Here is a 23,092-nt window from a genome sequence, read left to right as displayed (position 1 = left end):
GCAATCGTTAAATGGGGTTGCTAATTACATCTGCCTTTTAGTAGCTTTTTTTCAATTAATTAGTGCGCACTCTAACTAGTTTAAGGGGTCAACTTTTTTTTTTACCGCATACCATTGTTCTATTGGCATAATTCATGTCCTAAAAGTTCCTTCATTTCCCTGTAGAAGACTGTTGGCAATTTCCCAACAGGTGTAAGGAGGAGATATACTGGACAGTCCTAACTAGCTTTTAACTGCAGGAGTTATTGGACTGTGAAACCTGACAAAAGCCAGCAGCTCTTATGAAAGAACTATTTATTTTCTCTCATCAATTAGCTTATTCATTGTCACGTTCACAAATTGTTGATCAGAATCATTCTCTGCCATTCTGCAGGTCATGCTGTGAATACTACATTGTTGCTGTAGACATCATGGAGTGCAGTCACAGCACATACAAATGTACTTAAGATGAAACCTGACAAAAGCCTGCTCTTAATCTTATAAAAGAACTATTTATTTTCTCTCTTCAATGAGCTTATTCATTGTCACGGTTCAAATTGTTGATCAGTATCATTCTCTGCCATTTTACAGGCCATGCTGTGAATACTACATTGTTGCTACAGACATCATGGAGTGCAGTCTCAGAACATAAGATGACTGGATCCAAACTGCTACATTCCTTAGGAGGCTGACTCCACTGCTATAGTATAGGTGTAAGCAAAGGCTTAAAGCCATGCCGCTGGGGTTTCTGCTAAAGAAGGCTACGGGCATCCTGGGGCAGCTGGGACTGGCTAACGACCCGACGCGACCGCCCCCGCTAGACGGAGAGATCATCTACTGCAAGAACAACGTGTGCGTACATCCTCCAGGACCGCTCAACGTCAACACTATTCACCATCCAGGTAATCTTCACTCTTCTGTAATCTCTGTTATCAGAGCATTCCAGTCTGTCCTGTCCTATAGAGACGTATAGTGTCCCAGCTGAGCCTAGGAAAAAAATGTTGCTTTCCTGTTTCAGTCCTGAAAAAAATAGGGTTGCTAGGTAGGGATTGATATATGTATAGGGGACCAACTTATTTGTACAATACAGTTTAACAAATTTGAAAGTAAAACTTGTATGAGAACACGTATCTTTTCAATGTCAATGTTAGAAACCAATTTTACGACGTTTCATCACTCAGCTCTCAGATCATGGAGCTACATGTAGAAAGTTGATCAGCTTGAAAATTTATGTCCCTTGCAGGGGTCCACCCGAAAAAAGTCTAGGGTCGGCAGGTTTTTCTAGGGTCTGTCAGGAAACAAGAAACACAACTGTTACATTTTTTTCCTAGGCTCCATGAAGCTTTAAGAACACTGGCAATAGCTCTAAGCCAACATTGCTATTAGTACTGTAGATATCACTTAAAAGGGAAAGGTTAACCTTGTCTCCGAGGAAGCCTGTTGGCACTGATTCTAATAACATGGGGGTGGGCAGCTGGGAAACAGTCATTTCTAGAATGTGTTCTTTTGTGAACATGACTTATTTGGGCCATAGCTATGATATGGAATTATAGATAACACAAGCCTCTATACTTTGTGTTCAAAAAGGGGGGTTGGGTGCTTTTCATGTTTCAGACATTCTGGCAACCTTGCTGGCACTTTTCAGACTCATATAATAGAGCCGTCTGCAACAGCAGTCTCAAAAGGCATGATCTGAAGCCTGACTAACTCTTGCTCTAAGGGAACTAGTGGTAGTAGCTGAACTGTTAGTATTCGTGTGTAAGGCCACAGCAAGTAAATTCTATGGATGACATCCTCCGCAGACTCAAAATCTAATGCGAGCGGGTGAAAAAAAAAACAAGACGGGGCGGAAAAAACAAGGTTCCGACATTTGAAAATTCTGACTCAATCAATGTATAAATGGTTTTTATTCAGTTGGAACATCACATGTACACAACCAGCATCACATATCACTGCATCAAAGTTAGAAATAAAACATCAGAGCCTTTTCTTGTCTCCTCTCTACATAGTTATCTGCCAACCACCTTCCGTCATGGCAACAGACATCCTTGCCCATTTTCGGCATGTTGACCACTGTCAGAAGGCAACAAAATTTCTTGTTTTTTTTCAAAACTTTTGCGAAAATTAATGCGCGGGCTGATGTCAGTCATAAAAATTGGTGTGGCCTAAGCTCTAGATCATCAACATGAACTGATACAGAGGTGCACAGTCTATAGAATTGCAGTTTATGAAGTCGATTTATAAGACCAAACCATAGATCATGCATTCAGCCTGTGCTTTAGAAGGGAAGTTCAGGCCGTCTGGCTTTAAATCACTGATCCCAGAAGGTCCATGAATCAGCATGCAGACGGTGCAATTAACATTTACAGGCCTAGTATTTCAGCCAGCAGGGAGAGTGGTAGATCTTTGCCATTACAAAAAGCAAATGATCTGGAACGACAGATTGACTGGAGCAATCAACTGGATACATTTTGTAAAGGTATTGGTGCTTATGGGGAGGAGTACTTCAGCTTGTATGCATCCTTCCTGGCATTTGAGGTTTCAAACAAACTTTAAAGTTTCCACGTCTTCTTGAATTCATTATATTGAAAATTATTTTGCTATACCCAGCAATATTTCTGGAAGATACATACCATTGTACAAGAAGTCAGGAATTCAAATGATTGTAATTGATTGTCAAGCTAGAAGAAGGATCTCAGTGCGAAGTTTTGATTTATGGATTCTTTGTAGTTTCTTGAGAGATAGTGCAACAGTTACCACGGAGTTACTACTACATTTCATGATGCTGAATTAGATAGCAGACATTATGGCATTTGAAAGATGAACGGAGGGTTAAAAGTTGAATGTGTAGATTGTAGGCTTCTAGGAAGTGTGATGTGTTGGTATAGCCAGTTTAAAGATGTAATCTGTACGTGTCATCCTTTTAGTTTTGGCTTATAATTCCACTGCATTGAGGGTGTGATTGATGTTGTTGCTATGAAGTTTATGAAGTGTAACTGGGGTGGGATTAAGCGATACAATCTCACCACTATGATATTGTCAATTCTAAAACTTATATACAATACATGGCAACAATTCAGGGTTTCAACTAAAATTATTATAAGATAGGTGCACTCCTTTACTGAATGATATTTAGTACTAGTATGTTTGCAATTTGTAATTTAAAATATACACCTATTGTTTTCATGGAAGTTATTGTACTTTTCCTGATGTTGAAATTCAATAAAAAAAAATTGAATGCAACATTATACAAACAGTTTCTCTTGCAAAACATCCCTATGATATATTGTGAAGCATAAAAGTTGGTATAATGTTCTCAGTAGATTGAGCTGGAGAGGCACTTAGAAGTAGATCTATTAGGTCTTCACTCGATGGATGTCAGCACCAAATGGTTGGAGCTATGGACGGAGGACTTCCCTAAGGCAATCAAAGCTTAAGTGGCAATAAAGCAGATGGCATATGCCCTGATGTCACTGCAATATGCCATGTCATAGCCCCTCCGGCGAATAAGAGTCAAATTTGTGGACTAGCTCAGAGAGATGGATTTTTTTGAGCACCCAGCTGTGTGATAAATTATATGGTCGGATCATTGCTTTTACTGCAGGCCATCTGCAGTCATTTTAGACAAGGTTAGTGCATAATTCTCTTAGCTACATTGGACTTCGGGAGATGATAGATTCAAACTTTGTGAAGTGAAGTAAATCCAGCGGCAGAAAAGATTTCAGTGAGTTACTCCACTGGAGGTAAATTTTGTGTGAAACTCTAATTTTTGGGCTGTATTCCTTGATGTTTTCTGTTTTTAACATCATCGTGGTAGTTTAGAAAGAACTACAAACCAAAGCTTCATGTACTGTGCTGTACATTATATGACCATGATAAAAGTCTTTTCTTTATTAGGCTGTATTTCTTGTGGAAACATGCAGCTACTTTTTAACTAAAGGCATTTGTGAAAAATTTTTCTGAATTACAAGGACAATTTCTGACAACTTCCAATGTCACATTTGACTAACAAATTTATTTTGATCCTTGGTTTATTGTCTGTGGTGTTGCTGAGTAAAGGGACTATTTTTATACAACCAGGTCTTTTATTCAGCCGACGTTTCGGTGACCGTCTGTCACCTTCCTCGGGGCAATTCTGACTGGTTCTCAGTGACTCAATGGCTATTACTAACCTGATGAAACTATTCATGGATGTCTGTGATGTCTCTGAGTAAAGGGACTCTTTTTACACAACCAAGTCTTTTATTCAGCCAACGTTTTGGTGACCGTCTGTCACCTTCCTCGGGGCAATTCTGACTGGTTCTCAGTGACTCAATGGCTATTACTAACCTGATGAAACTATTCATGGATGTCTGTGATGTCTCTGAGTAAAGGGACTCTTTTTACACAACCAAGTCTTTTATTCAGCCAACGTTTTGGTGACCGTCTGTCACCTTCCTCGGGGCAATTCTGACTGGTTCTCAGTGACTTACTGTACCAACCTGATGAAACTATTCACGGATGTCTGTGATGACTGTCCTCCATTGTGACACAGCTGGAGAGAGGAGATGTATAGAGCAGTAATTGCCACCGTATCATGGGATCAGGTGTGGTGGTACAGACTGTATGTTGGTAATTGTGTTTCCCTGAGGACAGGTTGACAAGTTGTTACTGTGTCGGCAGAGTTGCTGCAACAACATACAGTGAACAGAGCTCAAAATACTTGGTATATAATTATGCACTTTTTAGTGCACTAAGAATCGAAGCTGTGTACGTACATGTGTAATTATTGACCATGGGTGTCAAGCAGTTAAGGGTTACATAATTTTTAAGGTTCTACATGTAGTTTTTAGCTCTATGCCTAGAAGTGGTCAAATATAATTTGCCTTGCATTGAGCGATACTGTTAAAAAAAAAAAAATAAAAGTTTTGTTACATGTATACTTACTTTATGACAACACATCTAAGTTCCAGAAACAATAATGAAAATTTGTGTTGTATTACTGTCTTGTTTGATAAAATAAAAAGACAGGAAGATTTGTAATAATTATTAGGTTTTCTACTTCCTACTTTGATGAATGTTTTGCACCCAAAAATCTGTGCATCTAACTTTTGCACCAAGTAATGGAATTCCCAAAAATGACTTTTAAGCCCTGTGTTGGCGTAGCCACTTCGCTGCAGTATAGCCTAGTGTGGGAGGAATACACTAAAGCTTCCAGCAGACCACAGCAAGACATTATACTCGTACAGGTACAGTGTAGGTGGGGTAGAAATGATTCATGTTTTGGGGGTTTAAAGTCTTATGTTGCTTGCAGTTTGGATTTAGCAATAATGTTGCTTTAATTTACCCTGAGGATGTTTTCAACTCAATCCAGGGAATATTAGAATGTGCTATGATTATATACAGGCTTCTGTATGCAAGAATATTATCACAAACAGTGAAATTCATGTGGATTGGATTATTATGAGGCCATGATGACTACCTCAGATTGAATATGGACTTCAATCAAGAAGGCTTGGAACTTAAGATCCGGGATACCTCCAGAGGGTAAGAAAGTAATGAAGGTGAATACATTAAGATGGATCTAAATTGGACAGACCTCACATGGGAAATAATGTTAATTGAAGGTCTGAGCAGTTTGCCAGAGGCCTTTATAGATATAATGAACAAAGTACAGACTAAGAAAGTAAGTCAAAAGAAACTGGATTTCAATGCTCTGTCACTTACGTTTAATACAATTCACAGTAAGTCACAAGTAACCACATATTTAACCCTCTTTAAAAAGTCATGTGTGTAGTACTACTATATAGCTGTATTGTTAAATAGCACCAACTCTATATAAGTTGCCAGAAGTATACAGATGTGAACATTAACTAATATTTTTGATAGAGTAAGGGCTGATTGAATGAATGAAGTAAAAAGAGTGACATTTACCGCCCAACATTTTACTATTATATAAGCTGGCATATTGTTATACTCCGAGAGTTCCCACGTATTCTGCAACCCCCATCATACACAATAGTCATGTTTATGTTAGATACAATAAGATACATGCATGTAGCGCCCAAGGTAATAGGTACTATAAATTGACCATTCAGATCGAACTCTTTTTATAAGTCTTCTGTTTTTCTTTGCCTTGCATTTCAAGCATCCGTTCACAAGACATTGACGAAAGGTATCACTGACGAAAGGTGTCACTGACAAAAGCTAGTGGATGCTACCTGAAACGTCTGACTGTTTCCAAAATCATATCCAGTTGCTTGTCAAAGTAACTATTTTTCAGCGTATCTTATTACCTGGATGTCTAACCTTCCCCAATGTCCACATGACAGTCTGCCATATTCTTTGTTGTCGCATGCCAAAAACTAGGGGTTTTGGGGGTCTTCACGGTCTTTGGGAGCTTTTAATTTCTGATTGCATATAGACAACATAGCCGGCCTGGTTGAATTACCCCCGTTTTTTGAACTGGCTAATCAAAAAACAGCCGAAGATCACCAAACCCCCAGTTCTATAAGCCTGCTACGGAGGCTAACAAAACCTGCTTATATTTGCACCTCCCTCACGTAAGTGACAATGAGCAGGCTTGACGTGAAATCTGTAAAAGGAATTAATGATGCTAACAGCCGGGAGTCATTTTCCCGCTCCTCCCGAAGGCTTACCAACCAGACTCCGCGTCTACTGTACGCACAATACCGCATTGACCGGTCCTCAACCACATTTGTCACATATAAATTCACCACTGAGATGTCCTTAGGAGGTTTAGGTGCAGGGCTCAAAATTCATTTTGGGAAATACTGGTGCACCCAACCTAAAAAAAATGGGTGCACCATATAAGTAGAATGTCAGCTAAAACTAAATTTCATTTCTAAATACATGTACTATAACAGTCAATGATTTTATTATTTTTTACCCTTAGATATTAAGAATATGCTGTATTATGACTACTGTATATATGTGTGTGTGTGTGTATGACTATGTACAGCTGTATAATATGATGTTTTATTCACAATTTTTAATGTAATTTGTCATATTGGTGATTGATTATATAATGTAATACATGCAGTGTCATATTTGAAAATCTGACTTCATGTCATATGTCACTCATTGTATATATGACATTCCAGTCAATTTTAAATAAAACTGATACTGACTGATATATATTATAATAACATCTTTTACATACTATGAAAATATTTGGGTGCACTGGCGCACCCAAAGACAAAAATTGGGTGCACAGCTCCAAATTTGGATGCACTAAGGTGCACAGATACACCCAGTATTTCGAGCCCTGAGATGACAAAGGGGAATTGCCCGGATATAAATGCCCTGGACGTAGTCAGGTAACCGTTAGCAGGGAGACAGATAATTCTATATAATGTCCCACAGCTAATAAGCTTATCAGGCCTGCCCAGTGGAGTGCCTATGGTCCACTGCCTCTGTATTGATTGCTCGAGTCCTAATGCCAGGGAAGTGCGTTTGAGTCCTCTCAGATTTGGGTAACTCTTTGTATCGTGGTTAAAGAAATTAGTTCAAAGAAATTAAGCCATCTACATTGCTTTACACCTGGATTGGGAGAAATGGGCTGACGTGGAAATGCTCTGAGGGTGTGAAAGCACTGTACTGGGCAAGAGTGTGTGTGATCTTATAAATATTGGAGTCTTGGTGCTTTAAGTTAAAGCTGGTGTGTTATGCCAAAGGACGATTATACCGCATACCGTACAGAAGTTAACATTTAAAGGAAAATGCTATTGTGACAAAATAAAGGCATCTGCTGGTACTACATGTAGATAAGGATTTCACCAAATGCAGTAGAGACTTTCTGTAGCTGTATCACAGTGTGTTGTTGTAAAATATACAGGACAGGACCTGCATTTTATTAACTGTGCTATTAGCTACAGTAAGGGTCTCAGAAATTCTTAAGGGAGAGGTGCTCCCTAATCGGTTACTGGAAAATCAGCGAATTTTCATGAAAATACTAAGAGAAAACCCTAACTTTTTGGGAAGGGTGCTAGAATTTTGGGAGAGTGGGAGTGCTCTTGTTTGATGGGGATCAAGCCCTGCACAGTGCAGACCAAAATACATTTTTTCCCATCATTGTCTGATGTTCATTTTTTCTGTCACTTTTCCAGGATACCTCACGATCCGTGCTCAAGATGATGACGTGCTGGGATCCACCCTCATCCTTACCTGGATCCCCAACACCACCCTGCAGAGGAAGCCCAGTTCCGCCCCCTCCACCCCCAGCACCGGGTCTCCCCCGGGAGATAAGCCCGGCCCCCCTCCCAGGAAACTCTCACACGACATTCCAGGAAGCTCCGACATGGTGACGTCCCACAGGTTACTGGAACATGCCGACGTCGACCTTGAACCACCGGGAACAAAGAACTCGTCATGTCTGAGCCTCGACCGTAGCTGCTCAGATTCAGGGTACGCTGATGACGCCGTCAGCAAACACAGTAGTGCAATGTCCGAGCAGCATCAACAGTTCTATGAGAAGATTTTGGGGCAGACCGTTGGATTAGAGCCTTCCGTGATGTCTCAGTCCGACACCTGTGCTACTGGTAGCAGAAGGTTAAGCCACAAGTCTGTAGATAGTGCAATCTCCTCCAAAAACCAGAGTCCCGTTGACGCTGACGCAAAGACGACGGCGGGTGACATCAGCATGTCTTCGGACAGCGAGAGCCTCACCACGGAGACTCAGCTGGCTCTGCTGATCGCCAGGAACGACTACGAACAAGGGCTGAGAGACGAGCACCAGATCAAAGGGGATTCTCAGGCCAGTAGTAAAGGTGTCAAACTCTTACCATGGCAACTCTCCAAGCACGTCAGACAAGCCCTGCAGACGGACTTTGACAACTCCAGTGTGAGCTCTGACGACACCAGTGCGGGGAATAGCCCGTGGCCGTCCCCTAAGAAGAAGATGCCCGATTACTCGGTAGTCCACGCGAACAAAGAGTTGTGCGACACGGACGTTGATGAGGAGTTGGAGTCGCCGGGAAACGGGCACATCCACCGGAGGATGTCCGACTCCAGCTCGACTTCCAGTACTGACACGGACACGACCCAGGACGGCGACTCTTGCCCCCCCTCCCCATCAAGCTCCCAACATGCCACATCCCCAACTGAGGAAAAGGAGATACAGAACAGGCTGGAGAGATCGCTGTCAGACTCCAACCCCGAGGGCTTGGCAGTCACCTATAACCTCACCTTCCCGGAGAATTCCGTCAGTTACGTTGACCAGGTGGGGTTGAAGGGGCCCGGCTCAGCGCGGGAGCAACTGTGTGGTGTCTTCTCTGCTGATTTGGGTCAAATGAGGTCACTCAGGTTGTTCTTCAAGTGAGTTGTTTGTCATTGTATATCATGATGTACATGTACAAATGTATGTGTTATGGTGGATGTGAAACAATTTTCAATATAGATAATGGTAGGTCAACTGACTTATTTGACTCACAACCAACTTCACATTCCTGTAAATTTTGAATGGGTAATCTGGTTCATGTTGGAGAGAGAGATTTATTGTTTCCGAGTCCATAAAATTAACTGTTAATTTTTCCTGAAATTTTGTACTACATTTTTTCTGCCCAAACCTTGTGCCTAGCTATTGTTCATGTCTTGTACTCCATGACTTAACATCATTTTGACACCCTCCATGATGCTTACTGACCTACCCCTAAAAAGATCTAGCCTGGGTTCCATCCTGGTTAGTTTACGTCTGCTCCTAATGTCGCGTTGGTGGTAGCGACTGTGGGAGCGGACGTAAACTAACCAGGATGGAACCCAGGCTAAAAAAGATCTAAGCCCTGTATGCATTTATCTGAAGTAACTATATGGCTTCAATACTAACAAATAGCTGCTGGCACTGAGCCTCCAAATTTTCCATCTCCTGTCATTCTATCTGCCAGTTCTTTGGTCCCAGAGTACTATAGTTCTGGCACTGGTATTACACATTATACACATAACTGTCGTCTGTCCGTCCAGAACTGCGCCAGGCGGAATTAAAACCTTGTTACGCGTTCCTGGAATTACCCGTCACCGATACGTGCTGCCGCTATTAAGCCGTCAAGAGTTACTTGAGAAATGCGGCACCACACCCCATAAACATTCAATTATGGATGCGATCTATGGGCATAATGGTCATGTTTCCTCTGCTGAATAGCGCGTACATTACACATGACTTATGTTAACGGCCGTTTGGGCGATATAGAGACTGTTCCCAGACAAAGGGAAATGTACCTATTCTTCAAGCTCATTTTGGTCCGAAATTTATCTTCTGAGCCTGTAATGAACAAAAGACCTACTTCAATCTGCGCATAGTTGTTAATAGGGATATTAAATTTGTAGTAGTGTACAGGAAAATGATTAAAAGATATAAGGAATTGATGAAGAGATTAAAAGATTGATATGACAATATTTGATATTCCCGAGTTGGCAAATGATGAGGTGCTGACTTTATCATGCAGTTTGTCATTCCAGCTTCCATTGCTTGGACTAATATGTTGTACCTGGTGTAGCATAAAAATGTAACTGTCTTCAATATCAAGTGTGAAGGCCACAAAAAATGCTGTTTTATGGTTCTGGAACTTCGAATCCAAACTGTGGTCTGAAAAAAGTACTGAAAGTAGTCTCGACATCACATTGTATTCTCTGAAATTTTTGCTGCAGGCTTTTATGTAAGACCTTTAACAAATTGACTAGTAGACCAGTAGAATCACCTCTTCATATGAAAAGTAACTTTTTAATGGACAATCATTTGTATATTGAGCTTACATATTCAATTTTGTCAAGTACATTTTGTACTAGTCTCTAAATCAGTTTGCTGGTTTCTACACAAAAGCTGGACTTACATGTATATGTTACCCCAAAGGAAAGGTTACATGCATACTGGGCCATGGCCAGCTAATATTGGTAAATACTACGATACAGATACAGATGCATGACTGTAGTATTATGCAACTACAATGTCATGATATTGTATATGTTGTTCAAAGAAAAACAATAATTATTATAATTCATTTATTCACCTTGGTTTTACAATTTTGAACTTGAATTACTTCTCACACATGTCTAGGCCATGTTTGTTACAGCAAAATTTGACAGTGAGAATGTAATCTGTTTTTTGTGTGCCTGATATAGTGATGGTGATGGCACTTGTGGTCAGCTGGTGATTGCCAGCAGGGAGAGTCAGTACAAGATCCTGCACTTCCACCATGGAGGACTGGACAGGCTGGCAGAGATGTTTGAAGACTGGAGACACTGTACACAGGCCAAGGCTAACAAGGTGGGCTTGGATACTGAGATTACATGTACATGACTGTTCAAATATTCTATAGTATATTCATCGTCATCGGTCAACTGTGTGTGTATTGGTCAGGGTTATACTGCCCCTTACAGGATGGCATACCCTTTTGTTAGCTTAGTATATTGGATAGTACTGATCATTTGAATTTGGAAAGATACCTTTCAGTTCCTAGTGAATTCTTTCATCAGTGACAACTTTGGAAGGATAAGGATACTAACCTCCAAATTTTTGATGGCTATCAGTCCATCTTGTTCACGGAGTGGCCTAATCTCGCGAGAGCGCGAGACTAGGCCCGAGACTTGCATCGGTCTGTCGGGTCCCACCCCCCGCTGCCTCCCTCCGGAGTAAGGGTAAGTAAGTCTTGGGGAGTTCCCAACCTTCTGTCCGGTTTAGCTTGGCACCTTCCAACTTTGGGAGCTCCCCAAGACTTACTTACCCTTACTTCGGAGGGAGGCAGCGGGGGGTGGGACCCGACAGACCGATGCAAGTCTCGGGCCTAGTCTCGCGCTCTCGCGAGATTAGGCCACTCCGTGAACAAGATGGACTGATAGCCATCGAAAATTTGGAGGTTAGTATCCTTATCCTTCCAAAGTTGTCACTGATGAAAGAATTCACTAGGAACTGTATCCGTACGTGACAAATGAATCTCTTCAACGGAAAGATAACTAGTATTTGAAAATAAATCTGAAACAGATGAATGTTGAATTTATTTTTTTTTATGAATGGTCATCCAAAATTTCAATCAGATGTTGTAAGATTGTGGTCTAGATTTTATTTGGCATTTGTTTTTGCATGGTTCAAAGTAGTCTTTTTTTTCCTTTTTCTTGCACAGATAAATGACGTTTAACTAATGATGATTTATGTTACCAGCCATCCCATTTCTGACAACTACATGTACCCTGTGTCACTGAAATTTAGACAGACATATGTCAATCATGTCATCTTATCAGGTCATCAATTAATTATTTGCCCTGGGAGCTAACTAATAGTATAGACTAGTGTAGTGTCACACTTGTTTACAAAATGATGCTAAAGTGTATCTGTTAGTCAAAGTACAACAAGGTACATTGTAGGCCCGGCATTCATGGGTTGTGGAACCATGGGAAATATTTCAATCAATGTCTTCAAATTGCATCATCAAGGTCATCAATTAATTATTAGCCCTCAGAGCTAACTGCAGACCAGAGTAGTGTCACACTTGTTTACAAAATGATGCTAAAGTTTATCTGTTGGCCAAAGTACAACTACGTAGGTACATTGTACATGAAGGCCATGCATTTTTACTATGGAGTTGCGGGTTGTCAAGCCATGGAAAAGATTTCATGAAGTGGCTGCTGCAGCGAAAGTAAGTGCAGTCAACAAACAGTTACTCAAGCAACTGGATATAATTTTGGAAACGGTCAGACGTTTTAGGTAGCATCCACTACTTTTGTCAGTGACACTGGAGAGTTGTCAGAAAAGCAAGTTTATAAGTATGAACTATTGATTGATATGCAATTAAGTGCAGACAATTTTTTTTCAAGTCTAAAATTATCCAGTTGCTTAACTGCTTTCTGCCATATTTCCTGGATGTCTAACCTTCATCAATGTAAGTGCAGTGAACTCCAATTTCTCAGCCACTTTATGATTTTACTTTGTGATCGATGTGGAGACTACTAGGTTTGACTCCTGGCATACTGCCTATCTGGATTTTTATACCCCCTCTGCCAGTTTAAAAGCTTACCTGTAAAACCTTAACTTTTATGACTTGTGCCCCAATGGGACAGAGATATCTGATTATTCAATATTGCTGTGATTTTCTCAATTATAGGCAGCAATTGCTGCTTTAAACTTGGTTCAATGTCCTTTTTACGGTTATTCTGCTCTATGAGAAATTGTCAGCTGAGTATAGTAAGTAGTATCATGTTTATTTCCTGCGAGTAATATAATTAGCTTTTGTGGAGTTTTTGGGGCCTTAAAATAAATAAAAGATTGGACTACAGCATAAAAACAGAGTACATGCATTCATGTTAGAATGCAGCCACTGATGTCTTACATGTAGAGTCTTCTTCTTTTTTAGTACAGGACCAAATAACGAAGTTGAACGCCCTCGACTTTAAATTGCATCCGGTCAACTCTTTGTAGGTTGTGCCTGTTCGCACATACAAGGTTCCAATATAACTGAAGCACTATATATCATGATAAATGACTCTTGGATTTTCATGGAGAGATTTTCTACAAATTGGATTTCTTTTTACTGTCGACAATCATCCATGAAGGAAGTCATTACAATTGGGGATGTCAGGGTGTCAGTTTCCTCTCTCTACACATGGGTAGTCCCGGAGCTTTATAAGGTAGAATGTGTTATTGGATACTTGGTGATTCTCAAAGATTTGCCGATTTAGTTGGCTGCGCACTGGTATACAATGGCTGACAATGTGATATATATCACTTATTTCTAATGCATACCATGCTGTCACCATTATGCTGTGAAGTTTTGGTACTCCATCATTTCTGCGTGATGGATTTGCAAAGCTATCAAAGACGAGACAATGCCTTTGCCCCAGACTGGGAAGAAAGCTGCAGGCATACATATTCAACTGAGCAGAATTCAAAACTTATCCCTGACTTCTAACTCTAACAGTCCATCATTTTGGAGCTGTGTTTTGTCATATAATCAATGACGTTGCCTGGTTTCTCTTTCTGTACTTTTTGTTGTAATGTCTATTTTTATGTGAAACATCAAAAGTCCAATAATTGGAACAGAAGCACCTGTGGGCCTGTAATATAGGACATGTACCATCTCTCATATTTTGCCCATATTAAGATACAGTAAGGTACATGCATGTACCAGTAATGTTATGTGTAACAACGGCCACTTTGAATTACATAGTACCAGGAGCAATGTTATTGTGACAAAAGGTAAAATGGATCGGTAGTCTTTAATGGATCTTCTGGGTTGGCTACAAAACAAAAAATCAAGTGTCATCTGTCTTACTTTTTGCCTGGGCTTCTGGCAGACATGGAAAGTTAACATCACATGTAAAGAGGTTACAAAATTGGTTGACACATTTTCCATCTACATTATACATGTACATGTATTATATCATGTTTTGCTTGCTGCAAGAAGCTTTCAAATTGCATATAATGAATGAATGAATGAAACCTTATAATAATTGTGTCTTGCGAATAATTTTTATTGATGACATCAGCACGCGTACTAATTTTCGCCTGATTTTGGAAAAAAAAAAAAAAGAAATTTTGTTGCCTTCTGACAGTGGTCAACATGCCGAAAATGGGCAAAGATGTCTGTTGCCATGCCGGAATGTGGATGGCAGATAACTATGAAGAGAGGAGACAAGAAAAGGCTCTGATTTAATGTTTAATTTGTTTTTTACTTTGATGCAGTGATATGTGATGCTGGCTGTGTATATGTGATGTTTCCACTGAATCAAAACCATTTGTACTGAACAATGATTGAGTCAAAATCTTTGAAACCTTGTGTTTTTTGGCCCGCTTGCATTAGATTTGGAATCTGAGGAGGATGTCATCCATAAAATTTACTTGCTGTGGCCTTAGAAATAATTTGCAACAACTTACTATTCATTTGCCAGATGCCTATACCCTAAGGTTTAGACTGACAAATAATGATGACGTCTTTAAACTCTAAAGCCATCAAGGATTACAGTTTATACTTCTGTTTTCCCATCTCAACCATCAAGAATCACTTGTTCATCCGTACAGAGACAGGAAAACAGTTTTTAGGATTGCTTTGGAAGACAGAAGTGTCCAAGGGCGTTTATGTAGTGCTTGAAGTAATCACATGGTGGTGATATTTTCCATTTTCATGTCATCACTTGAAATGTTGATGGCTCACAGGAGAAAAGGGAAATTTTAAGTAGTTAAACTTACGAGAACTTACGGAAGGTGGTGGATGGGAGGATAAAAATATGACTCTGACTCAAGAATTTCATTTCAAATTTAACACCTGACATTAAGGCCTTAATTTTATGGATGACATCCTCTGAAGACCTCCAAACTAGTGCGCGCGGGTGATTAAAAAAAAATCCGGCCCAAAATAAAAATGCTACTTAACCACAGGAATACAAAGCTGGTATAATTGTGAATTTGCAGCAGTATGTACGTACTTAGCAACATGTACGACAAGCCACTGGCACATGCTGGCTAAATTTGCGGAATTTATAAATCGGCACTGTACGGTATGTACTGAGTTCTTAAGTCGTGGAGCTTTGGTAGCCTGGGTGCTCGGCTTCGTATTGTCGCTAACTACCATGGACTACCCAGGCATAGAGCCAGGCCAGAGCCTCGGTCAACATTTTTTTTAGAACAGGTGAAAATCAAAGCACGTGCAGAAGTCATCCATAAAATCAAGTCGGTGTGGCCTATCAAGGAAAACAAGGATTCAGAGAGCTAGTTTTTTTGCTTTCAGCCAAGTCTGAGACAACAACAAAAATACATTCTGTCTTCCCTGATATATTTATTCCATTATGAGAAAAGCTACATTTTTAGCAGTGATGTGTTGATTGTCTCCCAACACAATGATTCATCATTGTTTCACTAGAATCAATTAATCAATGACTACCTGTAGAACATCTCTGTTCCATTGCTTTCAATTTGTGTGTGCAACGACGTTGTCAGTTGTTTTTGATAGATTATATTCTCTACCAGACACAACTACACCCTTGGGCATCTTTCAAAAGTTTGGCTCGCTCAAGAAATATTGTTTCATATTTTGTGATTTACAGATTCCGTTTCTGATGGTGTCACAGTTGGATGGTGTACGCTGATGCTCTAGTGGTCCCTGAGTTTCTTAGCACTCAAAGCTGTTGGTTCTGACAAAAATCATTCGTCTGGTTCTTGGGGATTTACATAATTTTGGTCCAGATTAACCCAGTCATATTTTAGAGTTATTGTTTGCCTACAATGCACCAAAGAACCTCCTTTGCATAACTTAAGCGTCAGTCACAACCCACCTTACGTGCATCTGCGTGCTGTCTACGCGCAAAAATGTGGGCAAACGTAGGGGATCCGTAAGTGGTGAGTACCACCTCTGATCTGTACAGAATCCTTCGGATTTGGGAGCACGCAGACACACCGTAGACCTTAAAGTGCATTTAAAACTTTTTCTGCATGCGGTCTGTGGATTCACCACCCATACGAGCGATGTGCGTGCCTCGTACGTACCATATGTACATGTAAGACGCATGTGTGAGTAGGACCTCCTTACGTTAAAGTGGCAATCGCACAGAGATCGTACGTTGTAAGCATGTACGACTCACCGCTTGCGCAATGAACGATGCACGCAGACGTGGCGTGCAAACCATGTGCAAACTCTTACACCTTGTGCAACTGTGCGAGTGTCGTGCGTTGACAGAAAAACGTAGCAGATGTGGCCCCCCAAGAAAACATACGGACAAAAAGCACGCTTACGGATGTCAGTGTACATATTACATACTTTTCCAATTTGTTGGCTCATTTGTGCAGCAGAATTACACTGGATACATCACAAGTCATCAGGAACATGTTTGCTACTATTTTCTTTTATCACCACCTGTCAAATTCAGTGCTGTGCAAGCAGGTACAGGTATTTAGAACAATGACGTTGACACACCAATCATGCCCTTGAATGCAACCTTGAAGGTCACACAAATAACGACCTTTGGCTTTTCCTCATCAAGTAACTGTGACCTTCCCCCAAATTGATTGTTTTTCACAGCAGGAACCCTGCTGAATCGAAAGGTTGTTATACAGCAAATGCTCATTCCAGGCAATTCATCACTTGTTATTTCCCAAGAATCATCCATCATCTACCACAATCTGGTGTAACTATTAACATGTATGTGAGGAATAGGCCGGATATAGGCCTGCTTTACACATAACTTTTTCAAGTCAACTAGAACTAGAACATACAAGACGACTTGAGCTAGTCGACTTGAGCGGAAATTTCCCTGTGTAAAGAGAAATAATTCAACTCAAGTCGCATTCTAATCAAGAGGACTTGAGTCGTATCCAAACCAGACTTAAGTCGGCCTGCGGGGTGCCGAGTCCGCTAGCTTTGTGTGTGTAAACGGGCAAAGTCGACTTGAGCGTCTCTTGTGTAGTAGTCAGGCAAGACCGAGCCACCGAGTCGACTTGGGGGGAGGGTGGCACAGCGGGAGTGCCAAGTCGCTTTGCAGCCCCATGTGTAAACAGAAATTTTTCAAGTCGACTTCGCCAAGTTGACTTAGAAATGGCCTGTGTAAAGCAGGCCATAGTCTGCTACTGATTTGTTGTGAAAACATGTCCCAGCCATTAGAACTTCAAACCGAATAAAGTCAAACTTTGCCCAAGGTGCTGAAAGTTTGGTAGTTCTGAAACTACCTGACAAACAACTGCAGTGGAAGTGGATTTGTCTGATACATGTGTACTTGTCCTGTTTTGTATGCCTTAGGCCACACCAATTTAATTTCTTGGTTAACGGATTCGCCCGCTCCATTTTTTTCTGATTTGCAAATAAAAATAAAAATTCAGAATCAACTGCAAAGTTTTTGCGTGTGTTGACTTCATGGCTCCTATCGTACCATTTTGGGCCATGATAGGATGCCTAGGTCTGTTTTTAATTTTTTTTTTCACCCGCCCGCTCCATTATTTTTCTAGAAAAATCCGTTAACCAAAAAATTAAATTGGTGTGGCCTTAGGGCTGAAAATCTCATGTTGACCAGCGTTGTGGATTTACATCTGATTCAGTTTTGTAGCGATGTATTGTTAAGAGACTATTGAGTGTTACCAGTATGTGCCATGTACATGCTATATGGTACTGCAATGATTTGAGTCAAGACCAACATTCAATAGTTGTTTTGTTATGTCAAAAATTACCCTTCTTTTCTTGACTCCTATATCTTAGCTTACTTCTTCACTGCCATAGAATCATTTTATTCAAGAGACCTACATGTATAGGCTCAGTTGATCATTTTTTCACATGTGATACAAATTTTAAAGAAAATAGCATTGCCATCTAACTCATCATGTCAATAACTTCCAAAAACGATTCTGATTTTTTTCAAGACATCTTAAAGTAAAACGATGGCTCATGATTCTTAGTAATCACATATATGTTTAATCAGATTTTTCCCCCCAAAGTAATCAGTGTGCCTTGATAGGATTTTTGTGCTCTGGTCATAACCATAGAATATTTACTGAGGCAGAAGAGGCCACTCCACCATCTGTTCATTAATATCTCCATCTAAATCCCATTTTTATATAATTGTGCTGTTAGCAGAATTCCATGATCTCTGCTGATGGAACTTTTATGCCCCGTCTGTCGTGTGACATCATGACCTAGATATATTAATATTGACCATATTCTGGTTCAAAGCTTAGTGTGGCTTAAGGGATTAGTGTTATGTAGGGTACCGCAGTGCTGTTTAATGAGAGTTCAGTTTTATGAGTCCAGGAATGATAGGCTTGCCAGGAGTGTTCAGCTCAGATGGTGTAGATTATATTCAGTTAGGCTACACCAATTTGATTTCTTGGTTAATGAATTTTTCTAGAAAAATAATGGAGTGGGTGGGCAAAATAAAAATAAAAATAAAAACAGACCTAGGCATTCTATTATGGACGAAAATGGTACGATAGGAGCCATGAAGTCACACACCAGGCTGGTTCAAAATTTAATTTTGAACTTTTAATGATACCATTGCATTGAAAAATGAAATAACTGTAACAACTAGGAAGAAAAGGACTGTTTTCAACTGTTCAGGGCAAAATACATGTATGAGCATTTTGCAGTTGATTCTGAATTTTTATTTTTATTTGCCAATCAGAAAAAAATGAAGTGGGTGAATCCGTTATCCAAGAAATTAAATTGGTGTGGCCTCATATGGCTGTGAGTTCAGTTCTGTGACCAGGAGATACATCCCCCAAGGGATGGTAATTTTTTCTTAGGAAGCAACGATTTATATGGTTCGCTTTTTTTTCGTGTCACCTTACAGCTATATCACAGTCATGCTATAACATCATCATCTTGCCAGGAGTGTTCAGTGCAGATGGTGTAGATTATATCCAGTTATATGGCTGTGAGTTCAGTTCTGTGACCAGGAGATACATTCTCCAAGGGATGGTTATTTCTCATAGGAATATGCTGCAAAAATTTATGTGGTTCGCTTTTTTTTTCGTGTCACATTACAGCTAGATCACAGTCGTGTTATAACACACACAGACAAAATGGATGGGAACATTTCAATGTAACCTTCGCAGAAGGAAAACATATTGTTTTTGCTGTTTCTTCTTCCTTTTCTTCTCCAAAAATAAGGTCAATAACCTGAATCAGACATCTGTCACGATGATAACTGGTGTTGGGTTACATAATGTTGCAATGTTATAGTAGGAGGGATTAAGACTCTTGTCTGACCATATAATACCTTGATACCGTCTTCAGTCGAGTAAGGCTTCTTCCTGCCTGTTGTGGACTGATCTTAGACGCCTTCTTCGTACTTTAGATGCTCCCAGTGTCGATCCAATCTTGTTTTAAACTGGTTGACTGATTCACTGGATACTACACTCGACGGCAGCGAATTCCAGTCTTTGATGACCTTCACATGAATACATGTTGTCTACTCCTTGACTTCGCCAGTGTTACCTTCAACTTGAAGTTGTGGACTCTTGTTGTTCCCTTTGCTAACTCGAAGATGCTGTCTGACTGTACCCTTTCCTGCCCAGTCAGGAACTTGAACACCTGAATCATATCTCCCCTTCTTCTTCTATACCCCAAGGACAGAAGTCTAAGCCTTTTTAGCCTTTCACTGTAGGGGAGCTCCCTGTTGAGAGCACATATAATGTGCTCATATATCACACATAATGAATGTGTTTGAGTGTGTGAATGTGTTTGAGTAAGAATTAACAGAGCAAACCATATGAGAAGGTTTATGCATTTGCTTTGCAAATGTTACCTTTCTAGTTGAAAATTAACTTTTTCTTGGTGTATTTCTGCAGGGTTTGTCTGACCAGTTCTGTCGGCAGTTCTCCATTAACCGGCCCAGCGTGACCGCCATCGAGTGCCACCCAGACGAGGACGTGTACGGGACCATCACGCCGGAGATCTGGCAGTCTTACTTCAACGAGCGCGGGCAGGTCGAGGATGAGGAGAGCTTGAAGAAGGTGAACCAGATGTTGGCCTTTGATTTGATTTATTGAAATTGTAAGAGGGCCTGCCATGGGGGGGGGGGGTCCCCAACAGCGCTCTAAGCTAAATTTTGAGAGCCGGCTATGTATTACGCTGAATTCAAGAAGCCTCCCCATTGCGCCTTATGATAAATTCCGGATAGCTACAATGCATTATGACTGTAGAATTATGTTAAAACAACGAATTACGCTCTACAAAAAATGTGCTTTACATTAATTTAAACTAAAGCGGTCCATCTACACTCAACGTAGAATTAAACTGGCCGTTTACGCTCTACGGATTGATTAAGGCCACAAGATTGGTGGCATGTCAGGACTCGAACCCGGGCCTTTCAAGAGAACATTTTAGAAAGAGTAGCCCTCAACCTTATCCTACCTCATTCATCATCACTATGCCCGTACAAGTTTAGTGCATGGATGCTTCAGCAGTATGCCAAAGATTGAAATGTAATATATGTGCCTGGAAAATGTGTATAGAAGACCATCAGCTTTATAATTGGTTTTGTGTAACTTTGTAGGAAAAAAGAGAGATAAGAAAATCAATGAATACTCTGATGATATTCCTGTTTAACAATTCTTAGGATATGGAAATTGGATTCTTTTTCTGGTGTACTTGAAAAATGTACATTCCCTCAAGCATTCCAATGTTAAATTTTGGTTCCTTTTGATTTCCCCAATCTTGATACCAGTATCTTACATGTCTTGTTGCACAGGCCATTTTCTTCGGAGGCCTGGACCCGAGTGTGAGAAAGGAAGCGTGGCCCTTCCTGCTGCACTACTTCTGCTTCCAGTTCACCTCCGAGGGGAGGGAGGAGTACTGTCACCGCATGTCAGCTGAGTACCAGGCCATCCAGGACAAAAGGTCAGCGACAGCCTACTGTACAGCCTACAGCACGTCAGCAGAACGTACTGCGCCTGCGCGAAACCCTGATTTTTGACAGTTTTCATTGGATGTTTGGTCAACGTTGCATGGGAATTTTACCTGTTGCAAGCGATATCTTTTCCAGCATAACATTTGGAAACTACAGACGGGATGTTAACCTTATATACGCGAATACGAAGTTATATGAGATGTTCTACCGAAGTGCTGTGCACAGTACATTGCGGGTTTCGTGCAGGTGCAGTATGTTCTGCCGACATGCTCCTACATGCTACATGGCCTGTGTTACACGTCAATCTCTCGCTGTCATTGGCAGATTGGGGGGACTTCCCTGAGAGCTTGTGGCCATACACCTCTAAGCTAGCTTGAGAGAACTATTCTCATTCCCAGAACTACCACTATACAAAAATGTAGGAGCTCAGGACTTGTTGTCACTATGAAAATAAGCCCAACAGGCGGTTATGATTCTCTGTCACAATGGAAAACAGTCATTACAGCCCCTAACAGACAGTTTTCAGTCTGACAATATTATTATTGAGCCATGCATGTGAGCATACATGTATATGCATAGATCAACATATTAAGATGATTTCTATTTCTCATTCATTTGAGGTGAAGATCTTGCCCATCAAGCTTCTATGGGCCTGTCCAGTTGACAGGCTGCTATATTTAGAATGGTGATGTAGTCAGGCTAACACGCTACCCTGGCATCCATCCTATAATTCCAGCTCCATCCCACTTCTGTGATTGCTTCCCTTGCCAAATAGTCTGGCACCTGTCCACATTTAACATGTTTAGGAAGTCTTATAAAAATCAAATGGCTTGCATAGGGAGGCACAATTTTCATCTATAGTGGTTCTGATTTTATGATATGGACAGTGGAGATTTCTAATTCAGGAGTGTAGGTTCCCGTTTCCCCAAGCCACATATCCAGCAGTGTCGGTTGTACATTTTCATGGTCCCAGTGTTACTGTGAATGCCATGTTTACGGCGAGGTTTTTTCTAACGTTGAACTCCCACGCCCACCATCCCATCCAATTTCACGCAGCGGTGCACACGCGAGATGCTCTGCGAGTGTTTTAGTGCCCTCCGCGTTTGATTGGATGTTTTACATTGTGTGCTGCACTTCAATGGAGCGCCAGACGATCCAGTCTGATACACTACTGTGCTGTATGCATGACTTTGTAGATAACCAGGGGGGGTGCTAGGTGGAAGTATCATTTGTCTCTCTTGTCAACTGCAAGAATGTAGACCAAACCTGTGACTCGGGAATACTAGTATACATTGAAGAGTCAAATTAAACAGTCCCTTGGGTTTGAAACGGGTTTAAGGTACATTTCAAAATTCAAATTTAGTCATTGGGTTAGACATGCAGTTGTTGAACCAAAGGTATTGTGATCAATACTGTTCTCGGAATATATGATTGTACTAGTCTTGTACATTGACTTTGTTATTTCAATCCATTGAGAGAAATCCTGGTATAGAAGATGGTAGACTTGAATGTATATAGTGAATTAGGCATATAAGAATATCTGGGACAATAAGTTTGAGTTTATTGAGATCCACACTTAGCATACATTAATTCCTGTGGTCCGTTCTATTCTAACACACAACAATCATGACACACAGGAAAACATACAAAACATAGAATACATGTACAACAACAGCAAAATAATGTAAAACACAACTTCATATAAGGCCATATACATCAGCTTAAAAATAATTACATCTTTAGATCAAGTGCTAGACATACTGTACAGATATCTCTTGTGATATTCATGACTGTTTTTGTGTTT

The 23,092-nt window shown here is 40.5% G+C and overlaps 1 protein-coding gene across 1 annotated transcript in view; it reads left to right on the top strand.

Annotated features, from left to right (window-relative positions):
• Window positions 1-23,092, top strand: part of LOC109461549 (TBC1 domain family member 16-like) — a 63,799-nt gene that overhangs the window by 32,431 nt on the left and 8,276 nt on the right. The window contains exons 2-6 of the mRNA XM_019757931.1: window positions 571-881; window positions 8,088-9,294; window positions 11,092-11,236; window positions 20,228-20,392; window positions 21,130-21,278. Coding sequence (XP_019613490.1) covers window positions 713-881; window positions 8,088-9,294; window positions 11,092-11,236; window positions 20,228-20,392; window positions 21,130-21,278 — 1,835 coding nt within the window. The 5' untranslated portion in view covers window positions 571-712. The remainder of the gene's footprint in view (window positions 1-570; window positions 882-8,087; window positions 9,295-11,091; window positions 11,237-20,227; window positions 20,393-21,129; window positions 21,279-23,092) is intronic.

Source organism: Branchiostoma belcheri, unplaced genomic scaffold, assembly GCF_001625305.1.
Source record: "Branchiostoma belcheri isolate BF01 breed outbred unplaced genomic scaffold, Haploidv18h27 scaffold112, whole genome shotgun sequence".
Classification (NCBI taxonomy): Eukaryota; Metazoa; Chordata; class Leptocardii; order Amphioxiformes; family Branchiostomatidae; genus Branchiostoma; species Branchiostoma belcheri.
This window is presented reverse-complemented; position numbering and strand designations above follow the sequence as displayed.